Source organism: Trachurus trachurus, assembly GCF_905171665.1.
Source record: "Trachurus trachurus genome assembly, chromosome: 4".
Lineage (NCBI taxonomy): Eukaryota > Metazoa > Chordata > Actinopteri > Carangiformes > Carangidae > Trachurus > Trachurus trachurus.
The window spans coordinates 5,838,203-5,852,227 of record NC_139898.1 but is presented as its reverse complement, the minus strand read 5'-3'; the positions used below and the strand labels follow the sequence as shown (position 1 = coordinate 5,852,227).

The 14,025-nt window shown below is 41.5% G+C and overlaps 1 protein-coding gene across 3 annotated transcripts in view; it reads left to right on the top strand.

Moving 5' to 3' along the window:
* kdm4aa (lysine (K)-specific demethylase 4A-a) overlaps nucleotides 1–14,025 on the top strand; it is a 35,730-nt gene that overhangs the window by 17,460 nt on the left and 4,245 nt on the right. For all 3 annotated transcript variants that reach the window (XR_014595351.1, XM_083970694.1, XM_083970693.1), the window contains exons 15-21: nucleotides 1,553–1,629; nucleotides 1,783–1,838; nucleotides 3,202–3,310; nucleotides 3,778–3,966; nucleotides 4,080–4,250; nucleotides 11,014–11,133; nucleotides 12,143–12,235. Coding sequence is in view for 2 of the 3 variants with exons in the window: in XM_083970694.1 (XP_083826820.1) it covers nucleotides 1,553–1,629; nucleotides 1,783–1,838; nucleotides 3,202–3,310; nucleotides 3,778–3,966; nucleotides 4,080–4,250; nucleotides 11,014–11,133; nucleotides 12,143–12,235 (815 nt within the window). In the remaining variant the exon portion in view is untranslated. The remainder of the gene's footprint in view (nucleotides 1–1,552; nucleotides 1,630–1,782; nucleotides 1,839–3,201; nucleotides 3,311–3,777; nucleotides 3,967–4,079; nucleotides 4,251–11,013; nucleotides 11,134–12,142; nucleotides 12,236–14,025) is intronic.

Below are 14,025 nucleotides of genomic sequence, written 5' to 3'. Positions count from 1 at the left end.
ACTATTGTAACCTAATGATGTCAGACTCCAAACACCTGCAAAGGTTCCTGAGCCTGGTTCAGTAGCTCCACTATCCTTTATTCAGATGCACCTACTGATCGCCGGTTCAACTCCTAACGATCTTTAGCACATGTTTTTCCTCTAGTCTCTCTCCCTGCTTACCAGTCTCTCTACACCAGTGTTTTTCAACCTTGGGGTCGGGACCCCACGTGGGGTCAGCTGGAATTCAAATGGGGTCGCCTGAAATTGATTAAAAAATAATACTGATGAAAAATTTTTTTTTTAACTAATTATTATTCTTTACTAAATTATGATGAAAAACACCACTCACAATCTTAAACAACTGTATTCTATACTTTCACTTTCTCAAATATAAATTGAGTTCAAATAAAATGCAGCAAATAAAAATATCTGTGCTGGTCGCAAGACATTTTTGATTTGGGCCACGAGTCAAAAAATGTTGGGAACCACTGCTCTAGACTGCCCTATCAAATAATAGCAAAAAAACGCCCCAAAAATATCTATAAAAAAAAGGCCCAACATGTACATGCTGTAAAATGTGTGTGTGCTGGTGTAGCTTAGCATGACAAGTGTTTTCTGCTGACAGACTGTAGTCAGTCACAGTTTGCATCCACAGGAGGGGGGGAGTGATAAATAAATCAGATGACGGCATCATTGTGCCTCTGTTTACACTAAGGGAAGCCAGCAGCTGTCTGCCTCACACCAACTATGAGCATAGCTGGTTTACAATGTGATCAATATTAAAATTGCAGGAGGTAACAGCTGACTCAAGAGTCACACCACCACGCCCAGGACCTGCCCGCTCCAAAGTCTCCATCCTTCACAAATCATGTCTCCATCCACTTGTCGTTCGAATTATCTCAAGATCGATAAAAATATGAATGTGAATAACGCTGGCTCAAGTGCGTTTCCATCTGAGACCTGTAAATCGAATAAAAAGCTGCACGTAATGACATCATTTGCTGTTTTGCGATCATATTGTTTTCTTGTAATTTAATATCAATCCTTCATAGGCTCAGTGTGACCAGCTGCTGGAGTCATATGCACGCTATTATATTATTATAGGCTGTAGGCTGGTGCTTATAATGCAAGTCTGTCATCAGAAGACAGTGGCGTGTAAACACAGCTTTGATACAGGTACTGTGTGTTAAATACTCCAGACAGCAGAGGGACCCGTCACCTGTGGTTTGTGATCGGCGGCGCCTGTTTACTCCCGTCATGTCGTTGAACAGCTGGAATACGTAGCAGAATTGACATAAAACATAAACGCAACTCACATTTATCCAGCAAAGAACTGTTTCCATCAGCATTTGTCACAGTAACTTTGTATCGATCAAGAAAAAGTCCAATGAAATCGACCATATTAACTTTTTATCGATATTCATGACATTTAATCGAATTTTACTGTTTCCATAAGGCATTTTTAATTTGATATTTCTTAATGCGAATAAAAATGTGTGGATGGAAACGTGGTTCCTGTCTCTCTGTCAGTGTACCAGCACCAGTGAACGTTTGTGTCGTTATATTACAGGTTGTTATGGTGTGGATCCGGCCGCGGTGACGAAGGACTGGAAATGTGCCCGCTGCAAGGCCAACGCCATGACTGAGGTGAGTCAACGGTCCGGTGGGACATGCTGCCTCTGCTCACGGCTCCAGCTGCTGCAGTCGTAGCCGTTAGTTTTGATAGAGGCAGCAAATGAAAGTATTGAAAGAGGACTTGTGGATAGTTTGCTGATTGATGACGTGTCCTTTTTTTTGCAGAACTGCTGTTTGTGCTCACTGAGAGGAGGAGCCTTGCAGAAAGCCAACAACAGCAAGTAAGTGGGTGAAGGAACTGGAAAATACGTACATACTTATAATGTTACAGAACACGTGCACGTGAAGATCTGATGAATCATAATCAGTGATTCAGATCAGACTGGTTTAAGTTTATTTCCTTGAGTTGTTTCAGTTCTGAGTCAGAAAACTAGAGCAGCCATAATGCAACTGATGTGATATTATATATGGATGGACAGAATATGAGCCGTATACAGAATCACTTACGGTATATTAATCTTCAATCTCTATATTCTGGAGAGCAGAGGATAAAACCAAAGTCATACTTCACTCATCTGAACTACGTATAGGTGTTGGCCACAATCTAAACAGATATGTATTGTTATTCATATCAAGCCAGTAACGGCTAAATCCCACCGGATTCGTGTGCGTAGCATCTCTGTTCGGGCACCGCAGCAGAGCCGATATGTTTCTCTTCTAGTCAATGTGTAGCTTCCACCTGCTCCAGCACTCGGCAGCCCTCCGCAACACGCAGAGCTTCTATTTTTGCCGGACGCTGCAGCACAGCGCATAAATTCAGCACAGAGCAGCTTGTGCGGGACAGGAAATCGTGCACAAAATACAAAACAAAACACCCGGTTAATTTACGGCCGATCATATTTCCCGCACTACACCTTGAAAATGTTGTAATGGGCTGAGGCCGGCCTTAAGTAAACAGGTCAGAGGTTTTCAGACACCATTTCACCCCCTTGACACCATGAACGAGGGGATACTGATTGTGAAAATCACAAAATAGGCAGATCAACAGGTCAGCACAGAGCTGTTTTCCTACTACTCCTCTGGATTAAATGAACAGTTTATGGTTTTGTGGTTCTACATCCCACTTTATTGCGCGAGTTCACCAGATTTTGTGGGTCCTCGTGATTCTCGCTAGTTAATCCAAGCCGGGCTCCTGTTCTCTTCTAAATGCTACTGAATCTGTAAACCTGGACTCCCTGGTGGCTGTAGAGCTGAACTCACTCTGCCTTTCTGCTTCCTGTCTGTTGCCACAATGTACTGACCCAAACATAGTTCAGTGAGGGGTTGGTGCTCTCCCGTAGTCTCTCCCTCATTTGTCTTTGCAGCTCATTTCTGAACACAGCCCAGCACCAGTAGTCCTTTACCTCCTGAATAACAACTTAAAGTCAAAGTAGATGATGTGGAAAATTGAATGGTGTCCTTCTCGGCCCATGTTACACGTCTTGTGCAGACGACTGCAGAGGAGTGAGTGTCGAGTCACTGTGGCTGCTGTTTTAACAATGCACAGGACAGAATACACACCACAAGTGTGTTTTCTTTGTGTTTGTCTGCCGTTTCACTATTTTACCAGCATAATAAATGTGTGTATTTGTGTGTGTGTTGCAGGTGGGTACATGTGCTCTGTGCAGTGGCCGTGCTGGAGGCCCGCTTTGTCAACATCACTGAAAGAAGTCCTGTGGATTTAAGTGGAATTCCTCTGCAGAGATTTAAACTGGTGAGTCACCAAACATCAGGTAGAAGCAGGTGAATTATCAGTGGAAAAGGAGCTTCACATGTCTACATGTATATTCTGTTGTTTTTATAATAATTATTACTAATGATTTAATCGTTTTAGAATTAGTTATTTGTGAGATTAGTCAAATCTGGGATGATTGGCTCTGATTCAGCCTTAGTTGGCTTAGGATATCGATGTGTGATCATGAATTGATGGAATTAGTGTTGTATATTCTACTAAATGAATTAAGACAGAAAATAAACATGGAGAAAGCAGCAACAGAAATGGGAAAAGTCCTGCATCAGAGCCAAAATGAGGACAGACTGGAAAGTGAGGGATTAACTAGAATGTCAGTAGTGTCAAGTCTTGAGGAAGATGATTATTAATGATGGAGTGTTGGACTTGGGTGTCTGGAGTGAGTTCATATGCAGCTTCCTGAGCTCTGGCTCCTCTGGTTGAATCAACAGAAATGCTACTACTGTAAGAAGAGGATGAAGAAGGCCTCTGGCTGCTGCGTGCAGTGCTCTCATGGCCGCTGTCCCACTGCCTACCACCCCACCTGTGCCCAGGCAGCAGGAGTCCTCATGCAGCCTGACGAGTGGCCCTTCGTGGTCCACGTTACCTGCTGTCGACACAAAGGCCCCACTCAGATCGAGGTCAGGATTCCATCACATAATGTTCACCTCTTTCTCTCTCTGTCCAGTTCTCTAACATGAGTGATGTTAGTGGTAGAAATGTGACTCCCTGCCTCTCCTGTCTCCTGTGACAGCGTAACAAAGCAGCCATGCACGAGCTGACGGTGGGGCAGAAGGTGATCTGCAAGCACAAGAATGGCCGCTACTACCAGTGTGACGTGGTGCAGCTGTCTAAAGAAACCTTCTACGAGGTCAACTTCGACGACGGCTCCTTCAGCGACAATCTCTTCCCTGAAGACATCGTGGTAGGTGTCGCTGGTTTCTCTCTGTCCACACTTGAAGATTAATCTGCATTCTTTCAATATCACTATTTCCTTTGCATCATTGCACCAATATTTATGTATTTATTTGATATTTTAGATGTGTGTATGTATTAGTCTAGATGGAAACAGGGGTCTACGAGCACGTCTTGATTTTTTTTCCCCACCTGTTTTTTCTTAATCTTTAAAGTGTCTATTTTAAGATTCTGACAGGTACCAGGGTGAAAAAATGTCCCATGGCGTTTATTTTTAACCCTTTACTGCCCCTATCCCAAATTCGAGGCTGAAAAAACTGAAAATTGAATTGGCATAGCTCTTTAAGTAAACAACTCACAGAGACAAATTAACACATTTTTCTACACAATTTGGGGCCAAGGAATTCAATAGAATAGTTATTGTTACGTTTTTAACACATCCTGACTTGATTTTGGGGCAAAAATATCAAAAATGAGCTGAAAATTCTAAAATCGTATGTATATTTTCCCCTATACCAAAATCCTTTGCACTGAATGAAAACATTTAGAGATTTTTCTTAATCTTTAAAGTGTCTACTTTAAGACTCTGACAGGTACCAGGGTGAAAAAATGCTTCATGGTGTTTATTTTTAACCCTTTACTACACCTATCCCAAATTTGAGGCTGAAAAAACTGAAAATGAAATTGGCATAGCTCTTTAAGTAAACAACTCACAGAGACAAATTAACACATTTTTCTACACAATTTGGGGCCAAGGAATTCAATAGAATAGTTATTTTTGCGTTTTCAACACATCCTGACTTGATTTTGGGGCAAAAATATCAAAAATTAGCTGAAAATTCTAAAATCGTTATGTATATTTTCCCCTTTACCAAAATCCTTTGCACTGAATGAAAACATTTAGAGATTTTTCTTAATCTTTAAAGTGTCTACTTTAAGACTCTGACAGGTACCAGGGCGAAAAAATGCCCCATGGTGTTTATTTTTAACCCTTTACTACACCTATCCCAAATTCGAGGCTGAAAAAACTGAAAATGAAATCAGCATATCTCTTGAAGTAAACAACAGAGAGAGACAAATTAACACATTTTTCTACACAATTTTGAAACAGAGAATTCAACTAAATAGTTATTGTTAAGTTTTTAAACACATCTTGACTTGATTTTGGGACAAAATTATGAATAATTAGCTGAAAATTCTAAAATTGCATGTATATTTTCCACAATACCAAAATCCTTTACACTGGATGAAAACATTGAGATTTTTCTCAATCTTTAAAGTGTCTACTTTAAGATTTTGGTACAAGGATGAAAAAACGTCCTGTGGGGTTTATTTTTAACTATTACTACACCTATCCCAAATCAAACCTGAAAAAACTGAAAAGGAAATCACGGTAACATCTTGAAGTTAACAACCCACACAGATGAGTTCTGTTTTAGGACTAGATGAAACTATCCCTAGATTAAGCTTGTCATCCTGAGGTTTGAGTGGTAACGATGTCCCAGGTGTGGCCCCCTCTGCTTTCAACGCTTCTAGGCCACTGGTGTTACTCATGGGCTTCCATGCTCTACTGCTCCTTAGAGGGCTTTGATGGTCTGGCATTGGGCTTGGCCTCGAATCCCAAGGTCCTTAAGTAGCCTGATGGTTGACTTGCCCACGAAGCCTCTGCAGCCGACTTCCACAGGGCAGCTGAGCCGTTCCACATCGGCTACCAGTTCTGTGTACTTAGGAAGACCAGAGGACGAGATCTAGTCTGTGGTTTGTTGTGACAATCTCAGATGGGAAGCAGAACCTTTGATTTAGATCTGCGACCAACTTCCAGTCTCGTTCACCTTTTTTTGCAGCCAACCAAAATATGCTTAAGGTTTGCAGGGGATGGACAGAGGGGGCAGGTGGGGTCTTCTCTGTACCACTGGTTTAGGTTAGAGGGGGAAGGAAGGACATCATACGGTCCTCGTAAGATGAAACTGGTGTGAAATGCTTCCGTGCCCAGCAGCTCCCTCCAGGAGAATTTCCTCCTCAACTCAATGTAATGTAATCCCTTATTATTATCTTTACGTCTGCTCTTGTCACCACACCTCCTCAGCAACCAGAACACCGCATTGAGCTGGAGCTTCCTTGTGCCAGGATGGTCTGCTCTGTCCAAGGTCAAGGCCTCCCCTCCCCTGTTGCACAAGGCCAACGATGTGCACTGAGATCTGACTTCGGGGTCCATTTCCTTCCAGTTGCAAGAGAAGGAGCTGTTTGGGCTACGCAAGGGTCATGGGATTCCCTAAGTGTCATTCCAACCTTACTTTGGAGCACTTGAACTCCTCTGCGAGACTCGACACAGGAAGATTGAGTATGCCTCTTCGATACAGCCCGATGATTTTGGGAGTCCCACCCACTTTTGGAGAATGAGCTAATCAACCTCTCTAGCTTTTCGACTGCTGAGATTGGGACCTCGTAGATGGTCAGAGGCCACATCAGCCTGGGTAGTAGCCCTTCATCCTACCTGGGAGCATGGTCTTGTTGATACGCTCAAGGCCACTTATGGTTTCCTGCCTAAGCTGGTCCACTTGCTCTGTGTCCTTGAGGGTGGCATCATACCAATTACCAACGTCCAAGACTCTTTACTGGCTTCTCTGGCATTGTTGGTTTGGGCTCTTTGTCAACGTAAAACCTGTGTCTGACAGCTTTCCCTTGACAACTGAAATGCTCCTGGATTTGCTCGACTTTATTTCCATCCGGGCCCACTGGATGTTCTCCTGCAGCTTGTTCAGCAACCGTGTGCCTTGGTTGTGGTGAGTATGGTCATATCATCCATATACGCTCTGATCGGAGGGAGACGAAGACCTGAGCTTGAGCCCAACTACTACCCACCGGGAGGCTCGAATGATGACCTCCACTGACATCGTGAAGGCCAGAGGCGAGATGGTGCATTGCCATTAGCCCCCTTTCCAGACGTTGCCATGCTGTAGTGTACTCGTCTGTTGTAAGCCATATAGCTGCACGTGTTGGAAGTAGGATTTGATGAGGCTGGTGATTGCTTCTGAGACGCTGTGAAAGTGAAATTCTGCCCAGAGGAGACTGTGAGGAACAGATTCAAAGGCATTGGCGAGGTCCAAGGACACAACATTGATATCTTTTTCATCCTTTCTGGCGGCTTGGATTTGGTGTCTCATGTTTGTGTGCTCCAAGCAACCTGAGAAGCCTGGGATGCCTGCCTTCTGCACTGAGGTATTGATGTAGTGGTTCCTGTCCAGGTAGACAGTCAGCCTATGAGCCACTACGCTGAAGAAGATTTTGTCGTGGTCATTGAAGAGGCTGATTTGGCGAAACTGGCTGATATCCGCAGAGTCCTTTTCCTTGGGGATTAGGATGCCTCCTGCCCTCCACCACGCAGTTGTGATAGCTTGTTTCTCCCAAACCACCGTCATCAACCTCCAGAGAAAGTGTAGTACCTCTGGTGCGTTCTTATAAAGCCGGTACGGGACTCCATTGGGCCCAGGAGAGGATGCAGCTCTTGCCCAATGTACAATCCTCTCCACTTCCACTTGGGAGGGCTGATGTCCAGCTGATGTTCAGGGGGATGTATTGGTGGCATATCGAGTGGAAGAGTTGTCTGACTAGACCGCTGGCTGTCCGTGTGGTATTTAGGTAAGCTTTGAGATCTTCCATCGCTGTTTTGAGTTTGCCACTTTTGTTCTTTGTGAAAAGACTCTTTACAAACTTGAAGGGGTCCTTGAAGAAGTTTGATCTTCCCTGCTCCTTCGCTTTACACCTCCTTCTCAAGTTCTCAGCTCTCCTCAACGATGACAGTCGGTTATTGATTTCTGCTTGTAGCAGGTTAATTCCCTCCTTCTCCTCCTCTGGACCCTTCATTGTTTTTTCAGCTGCCTCCTCTCCTTGATAAGCCGTTCAATCTCCTCCTGTCTCCTGGACTTCATCAGGGTGGTTGATGTTTTCTTCTTCTTGTCTGTAGTTCCGAAGCGGTCAGCACCATAGTTGTATAGGTCTCCCATTCTCTACTCTGGGGGTGTTTTCTTCCTTGAATTCTTCGTAGCCAGGGGTGGGCGGGACCTGCACGAGCAGTGCCAGGTCCCTCCCACTATTGGGAGCTAACCTATGGCAACCCTGGTTAACCTCAAGAGCTTTGCTACCGTAATTTCTTTTTCAGTGTTTTCAGGTTTGATTTGGGATAGGTGCAGTAAAGTGTTAAAAATAAACCCCATGGGACATTTCTTCATCCTGGTACCTGTCAGAGTCTTAAAGTAGACACTTAAAAGATTAAGAAAAATCTCAAAATGTTTTCATTCAGTGCAAAGGATTTTGGTATAGGGGAAAATATACATACGATTTTAGAATTTTCAGCTACTTTTTGTCCCAAAATCAAGTCAAGATGTGTTTAAAAACTTAAAAATAACTAATTTGTTGAATTCCCAGTTTCAAAATTGTGTAGAAAAATGTGTTAATTTGTCTCTCTCTGTTGTTTACTTCAAGAGATATGCTGATTTCTTTTTCAGTGTTTTCAGGTTTGATTTGGGATAGGGGCAGTAAAGTGTTAAAAATAAACACCATGGGACATCTTTTCATCCTGGTACCTGTCAGTCTTAAAGTAGACACTTTAAAGATTAAGAAAGATCTCAAAATGTTTTCATTCAGTGCACAGGATTTTGGTTCAGGGGAAAATATATATACGATTTTAGAATTTTCAGCTAATTTTTTGATATTTTTGTCCCAAAATCAAGTCAGGATGTGTTAAAAACGTAAAAATAACTATTCTATTGAATTCCTTGGCCCCAAATTGTGTAGAAAATTTGTTAATTTGTCCCTGTGAGTTGTTTACTGAAAGAGCTATGCCAATTTCATTTTCAGTTTTTTCAGCCTCGAATTTGGGATAGGTGTAGTAAAGGGTTAAAAATAAACACCATGGGGCATTTTTTCGCCCTGGTACCTGTCAGAGTCTTAAAGTAGACACTTTAAAGATTAAGAAAAATCTCTAAATGTTTTCATTCAGTGCAAAGGATTTTGGTAAAGGGGAAAACATATATACGATTTTAGAATTTTCAGCTAATTTTTGATATTTTTGCCCCAAAATCAAGTCAGGATGTGTTAAAAACGTAAAAATAACTATTCTATTGAATTCCTTGGCCCCAAATTGTGTAGAAAAACGTGTTAATTTGTCTCTGTGAGTTGTTTACTTAAAGAGCTATGCCAATTTCATTTTCAGTTTTTTCAGCCTCGAATTTGGGATAGGTGTAGTAAAGGGTTAAAAATAAACACCATGGAGCATTTTTTCACCCTGGTACCTGTCAGAGTCTTAAAGTAGACACTTTAAAGATTAAGAAAAATCTCTAAATGTTTTCATTCAGTGCAAAGGATTTTGGTATAGGGGAAAATATACATACGATTTTAGAATTTTCAGCTCATTTTTGATATTTTTGCCCCAAAATCAAGTCAGGATGTGTTAAAAACGTAACAATAACTATTCTATTGAATTCCTTGGCCCCAAATTGTGTAGAAAAATGTGTTAATTTGTCTCTGTGAGTTGTTTACTTAAAGAGCTATGCCAATTCAATTCTCAGTTTTTTCAGCCTCGAATTTGGGATGGGGCAGTAAAGGGTTAAAAATAAACACCATGGGACATTTTTTCACCCTGGTACCTGTCAGAATCTTAAAATAGACACTTTAAAGATTAAGAAAAAACAGGTGGGGAAAAAAAATCAAGACGTGCTCGTAGACCCCTGTTTCCATCTAGACTATATGTGTTAGGGCCTGGTGATTAATCGAATTTTAATTATGATTTTGATTATGGATCCATACGATCATAAAACATATGTAATCGAAGAAAAACTATTATTTTGTCATTTTCCTAGACTATTGGTGTTTAATTCTGAAACATATGAAACACATGCCATCATTGTAAATAAGAACATGTTCTTAATTGATTTTGCCTGGTTAAATAAAGGTTAAATAAAATAAAAAAACATGCGCGATTCTGCCCCCGAAGCAGCAACACACTCAGTCAGTCAATGCCCGACGTTTAAAAATCAGCACGAGTTTAGATTGCAGAGGGAGAGCGGCTCTGTTTGGTTGACCACCACTCAGGCAGAATGAACAGGTGATTAAAAAAAGAGAAGAAACTCTGCTTGTTTTATGTACCTATATATATATATATATATATATAATATTATACTTTTTACTTTTATTTGCACTAATGTGATACAGTACCTGCTGCTGTAGCACAATCATTTCTCAACTATCTCTTCCCTTATCTTAAGCTTAGTTCAGCTGAGCTGCTGGTTTCCTGTTGAACAACAGAACAAATGCAGTTTCTTTTTTTTATGCTTAAATTTTTATTAGTTTTTATGACAAAAATAACAACAGGACAGTACAAATAATAATGCCAATAAGCCAAAGAATGAAGCATCTTAAAAGACATCTAACCTAACATGGTCTCTTGTAAACTAACAATTCATTATTATACTCAGAACATTCTGACTTATTTCCTGAAATTTGGATCTTTTTTTTTTTTTGCTTTAGCCTTCAGCCTCTGTGTGTTTGTGCTGACTGTCATTTGAATACCACGGTGCAGTACAACAACATCTTGTGCACACATGAACTCCTGTCAACAAACACATGTCCATGTTTACATAAACCAATAACCCCCTCAAAGAGCTTTTGTTCAGACAAATAAATGGTGTTTTCTGTTGGGGTCACTGCTCCTCCATTACCTCCTTTGCCTTTGTTCAGTGTTCTGAGAACAGGATGTCGTGTGTTTTCCCTGTCAGAGCCGAGACTGTGCCCAGCTTGGACCCCCACCCCAGGGTGAAGTGGTGCAGGTGCGATGGACGGACGGCCTGGTGTACGGGGCCAAATTTGTGGCAGCTCATATCATCCAGATGTACCTGGTAAGAACTCACTCCATGTGTAGTTTGAGCCACATAATTAGATTTTCTCTGACAGCACACACAGCTCCATGCTCTCTGACTTAATATTCACTCCTAATAATATTCACTGATGTTAAACAGCTACTCAGTAAAGCACTTGTCGACTTTTAAGGGTGTTAGTGTTAGTGTTAGTATTAAAAGCTCTCTGAATTTTGTTTTTAATTTCATAGATTGACAATAAACATCTATTCTGTTGCATTCTATTATGTTCTTTTCTGTTCTATTGTAAGAATAAGAATACAAATGACTTAATCAATGTGTTCTGTTCTGTTCTGTTCGACTCTATCCTGTTGTAACTCCCAGTGTAGAACTCTGCTAATCCACTGAAGCGATAGTTTGAAAAACAAAAAGAATGGATGATAGAGGCTCCTACACATATACATAGTTAAATATGATTCAGGATAAGGTGTAATGTAACCATAGGGAGGTAACTCGACATCTGTGTGGCTGATGATAATGGCTTTCGTTTATTACCAGGCTCTCATATTACAGTAGAATATTGGGTTTTGGATTTGTTTTCCATAAAGATTGTTATAAAACACGTGGCCTTGTTAAACAATTACAGTACCAGATTTTAAATCATTGATTCTATCTTAACCTGCAGGAACACAGTCTGATTGGCCCTTCAGAGCCTGGTCAGATGATTGGCTAGGAGACCCTGTGTGTTTTTGAGCCCTCTGTCTCGGTCTGCACTCTTTCAGCAGAGTTCTGATGAGAGTGTGAACATGAAGACGTGTGTCACCCAGAGGTGAAAGTGCAAAAATAACAAAGAAAATATGAATTGAAACAACCAGTTTTTCAGAGAGATCCAGTGATCAGCTTAATCAATTAGTTAATTTCTCTTAATGATCATATAATGAGTCTGAAGAGGTGACTTGGAACATTGTGTTTGTGTGGTGTGAGGGTGTGTACAGCCCAGCTCACATACAGTATGTTCTGATTGGATGCCGTTCTCCTTCTCTGGCTGCAGGTGGAGTTTGAGGACGGGTCACAGCTGACGGCCAAGAGAGACGACGTCTACTCTCTGGACGAGGAACTTCCCAAGAGGGTCAAATCCAGACTGGCAAGTGCAACCAGACCACACACATGTTTACAGATAAAATGTCGAGGGTCTAGTCCTGTGGGCTCAGTGCTGTGGGCTTTTAAAAAACGATTACTTATAGTTACTAGTTAGAAACTGAATTACTACATTAAAAAAGTAAACTACTATGAAAATCCTTAGTTGAGGACACCTCAAATCGTTACTGTAAAGTAACTATTGTGTTACTGCTTTTATAAAATCCTCTAATATGTCAAATAACTTTGACTCGCCCCCCTAACCTGGCTTTTTTACGACTAGTTGATGGACTAAAAAAAAAGTGTATATGACATACGCTTTTAAGGGTGTATTATTTTGTGAGGAGACTTTTTGAGTCAAGTAACGACTCGTTACTAGGGGTTACCCCAAATAGTCGACTATTCAACGATTCGATTCAGAGAGGTCTGATTCAACTATCAACCTCATTGCCGAATCGTAGCAAAATGTGGTTATGAAAAAAAGATCGTACCATTCTGAATATAGGGGTGCTCCAGTGTTAATTTTGTCGGCTATTTTTCAATTTAGTTTTAGTCTTAGTCTTGTGTCAAATGCCCTTATAAGTTTTAGTCATATTTAGTCAGCTTGTATTCTTTTTTGTTTAGTCACATTTTAGTCGACGAAAAGTCTTGGCATTTTAGTCTAGTTTTAGTCAAAGAAAATCCAAAGTATTTTAGTCTAGTTGTAGTTGATAGTCTTTTTTTAGTCTTTGAAAGCAGATTGACAGTAATGTTAATCACAACTAATCTACTCAAACCAATAGATTCATTTTAGTCTTTTTCTCACTCATCTCACAAGATTTATGTCATTATTGACAGCTGTCAGATGAGCCAACTTTCCAGCTTGTGTGTGCGTTTATGTAGGCTATTTGCCAGTATCTAAACAGAGATGAACACACACACACACACACACACACACACACACACACACACACACACACACACACACACACACACACAGAGTGCAGAAGCGACCGACCAGCGCGGAGACGCGTCTACGCCAGGGACACACAGAAGCGCCGCGAATAGCCGCGGAGCCCTTTGATGTTAACGATTGTGTCGTTCACACCAGAGCCATATCGCTCTGGTTCAAAGCAGCAGCGCCGCGGCCGCGAGCCACCAGCGATGCTGTCATGCCGGGCAGGAAGTCGCACAAAGAAACAGGGAGAGAATCCGGTTAATTTTCAAAATAAAACACAGCGATTGACACATGCAATGATGTGAACGGGAGGGCTCCGGCTCGCACATGATCTCCGTTGCTTGGAGCTTCGCAGCGATTCCGCTGCCGGTTTACCGCGCCCCGCGCCCCCCGCCCCCCATAACCAGTTTGTAGCCTACTCGCCGCACTTAGCACATAGTGTGTGTGTGTTCCTCACTCAGGCACACGCACGCACACACACACACACCCGGCAGCAGCGCAGGAGGAGAAAAACCTGACATGCATCCAGTGATGTGGCACTTTTTTGGATTGTAATTTAAAAGTCTGTGACGAAAAAAGAAAGACACATTTTATTAAGTTTTTATTTGATTAAGTATATTTCGTCTCGTCTTTTTTCGTCAACAAAAATGCGTGTAAATTTCGTCACAGTCAGTGTTTAAGGGGATTGATTTCGTCTCGTCTTCGTCTCGTTTTCGTCATGAAAAAAACCATCGTTGACGAATATTTTTCGTCTCGTCTCGTCTGACGAAATTAACACTGGGGTGCTCCCTGCTGCTGAACATCTGGTTTTACAGAGAATTCCTTTGTTTTCTAATAACATAGCCCATTGTGATACAAAC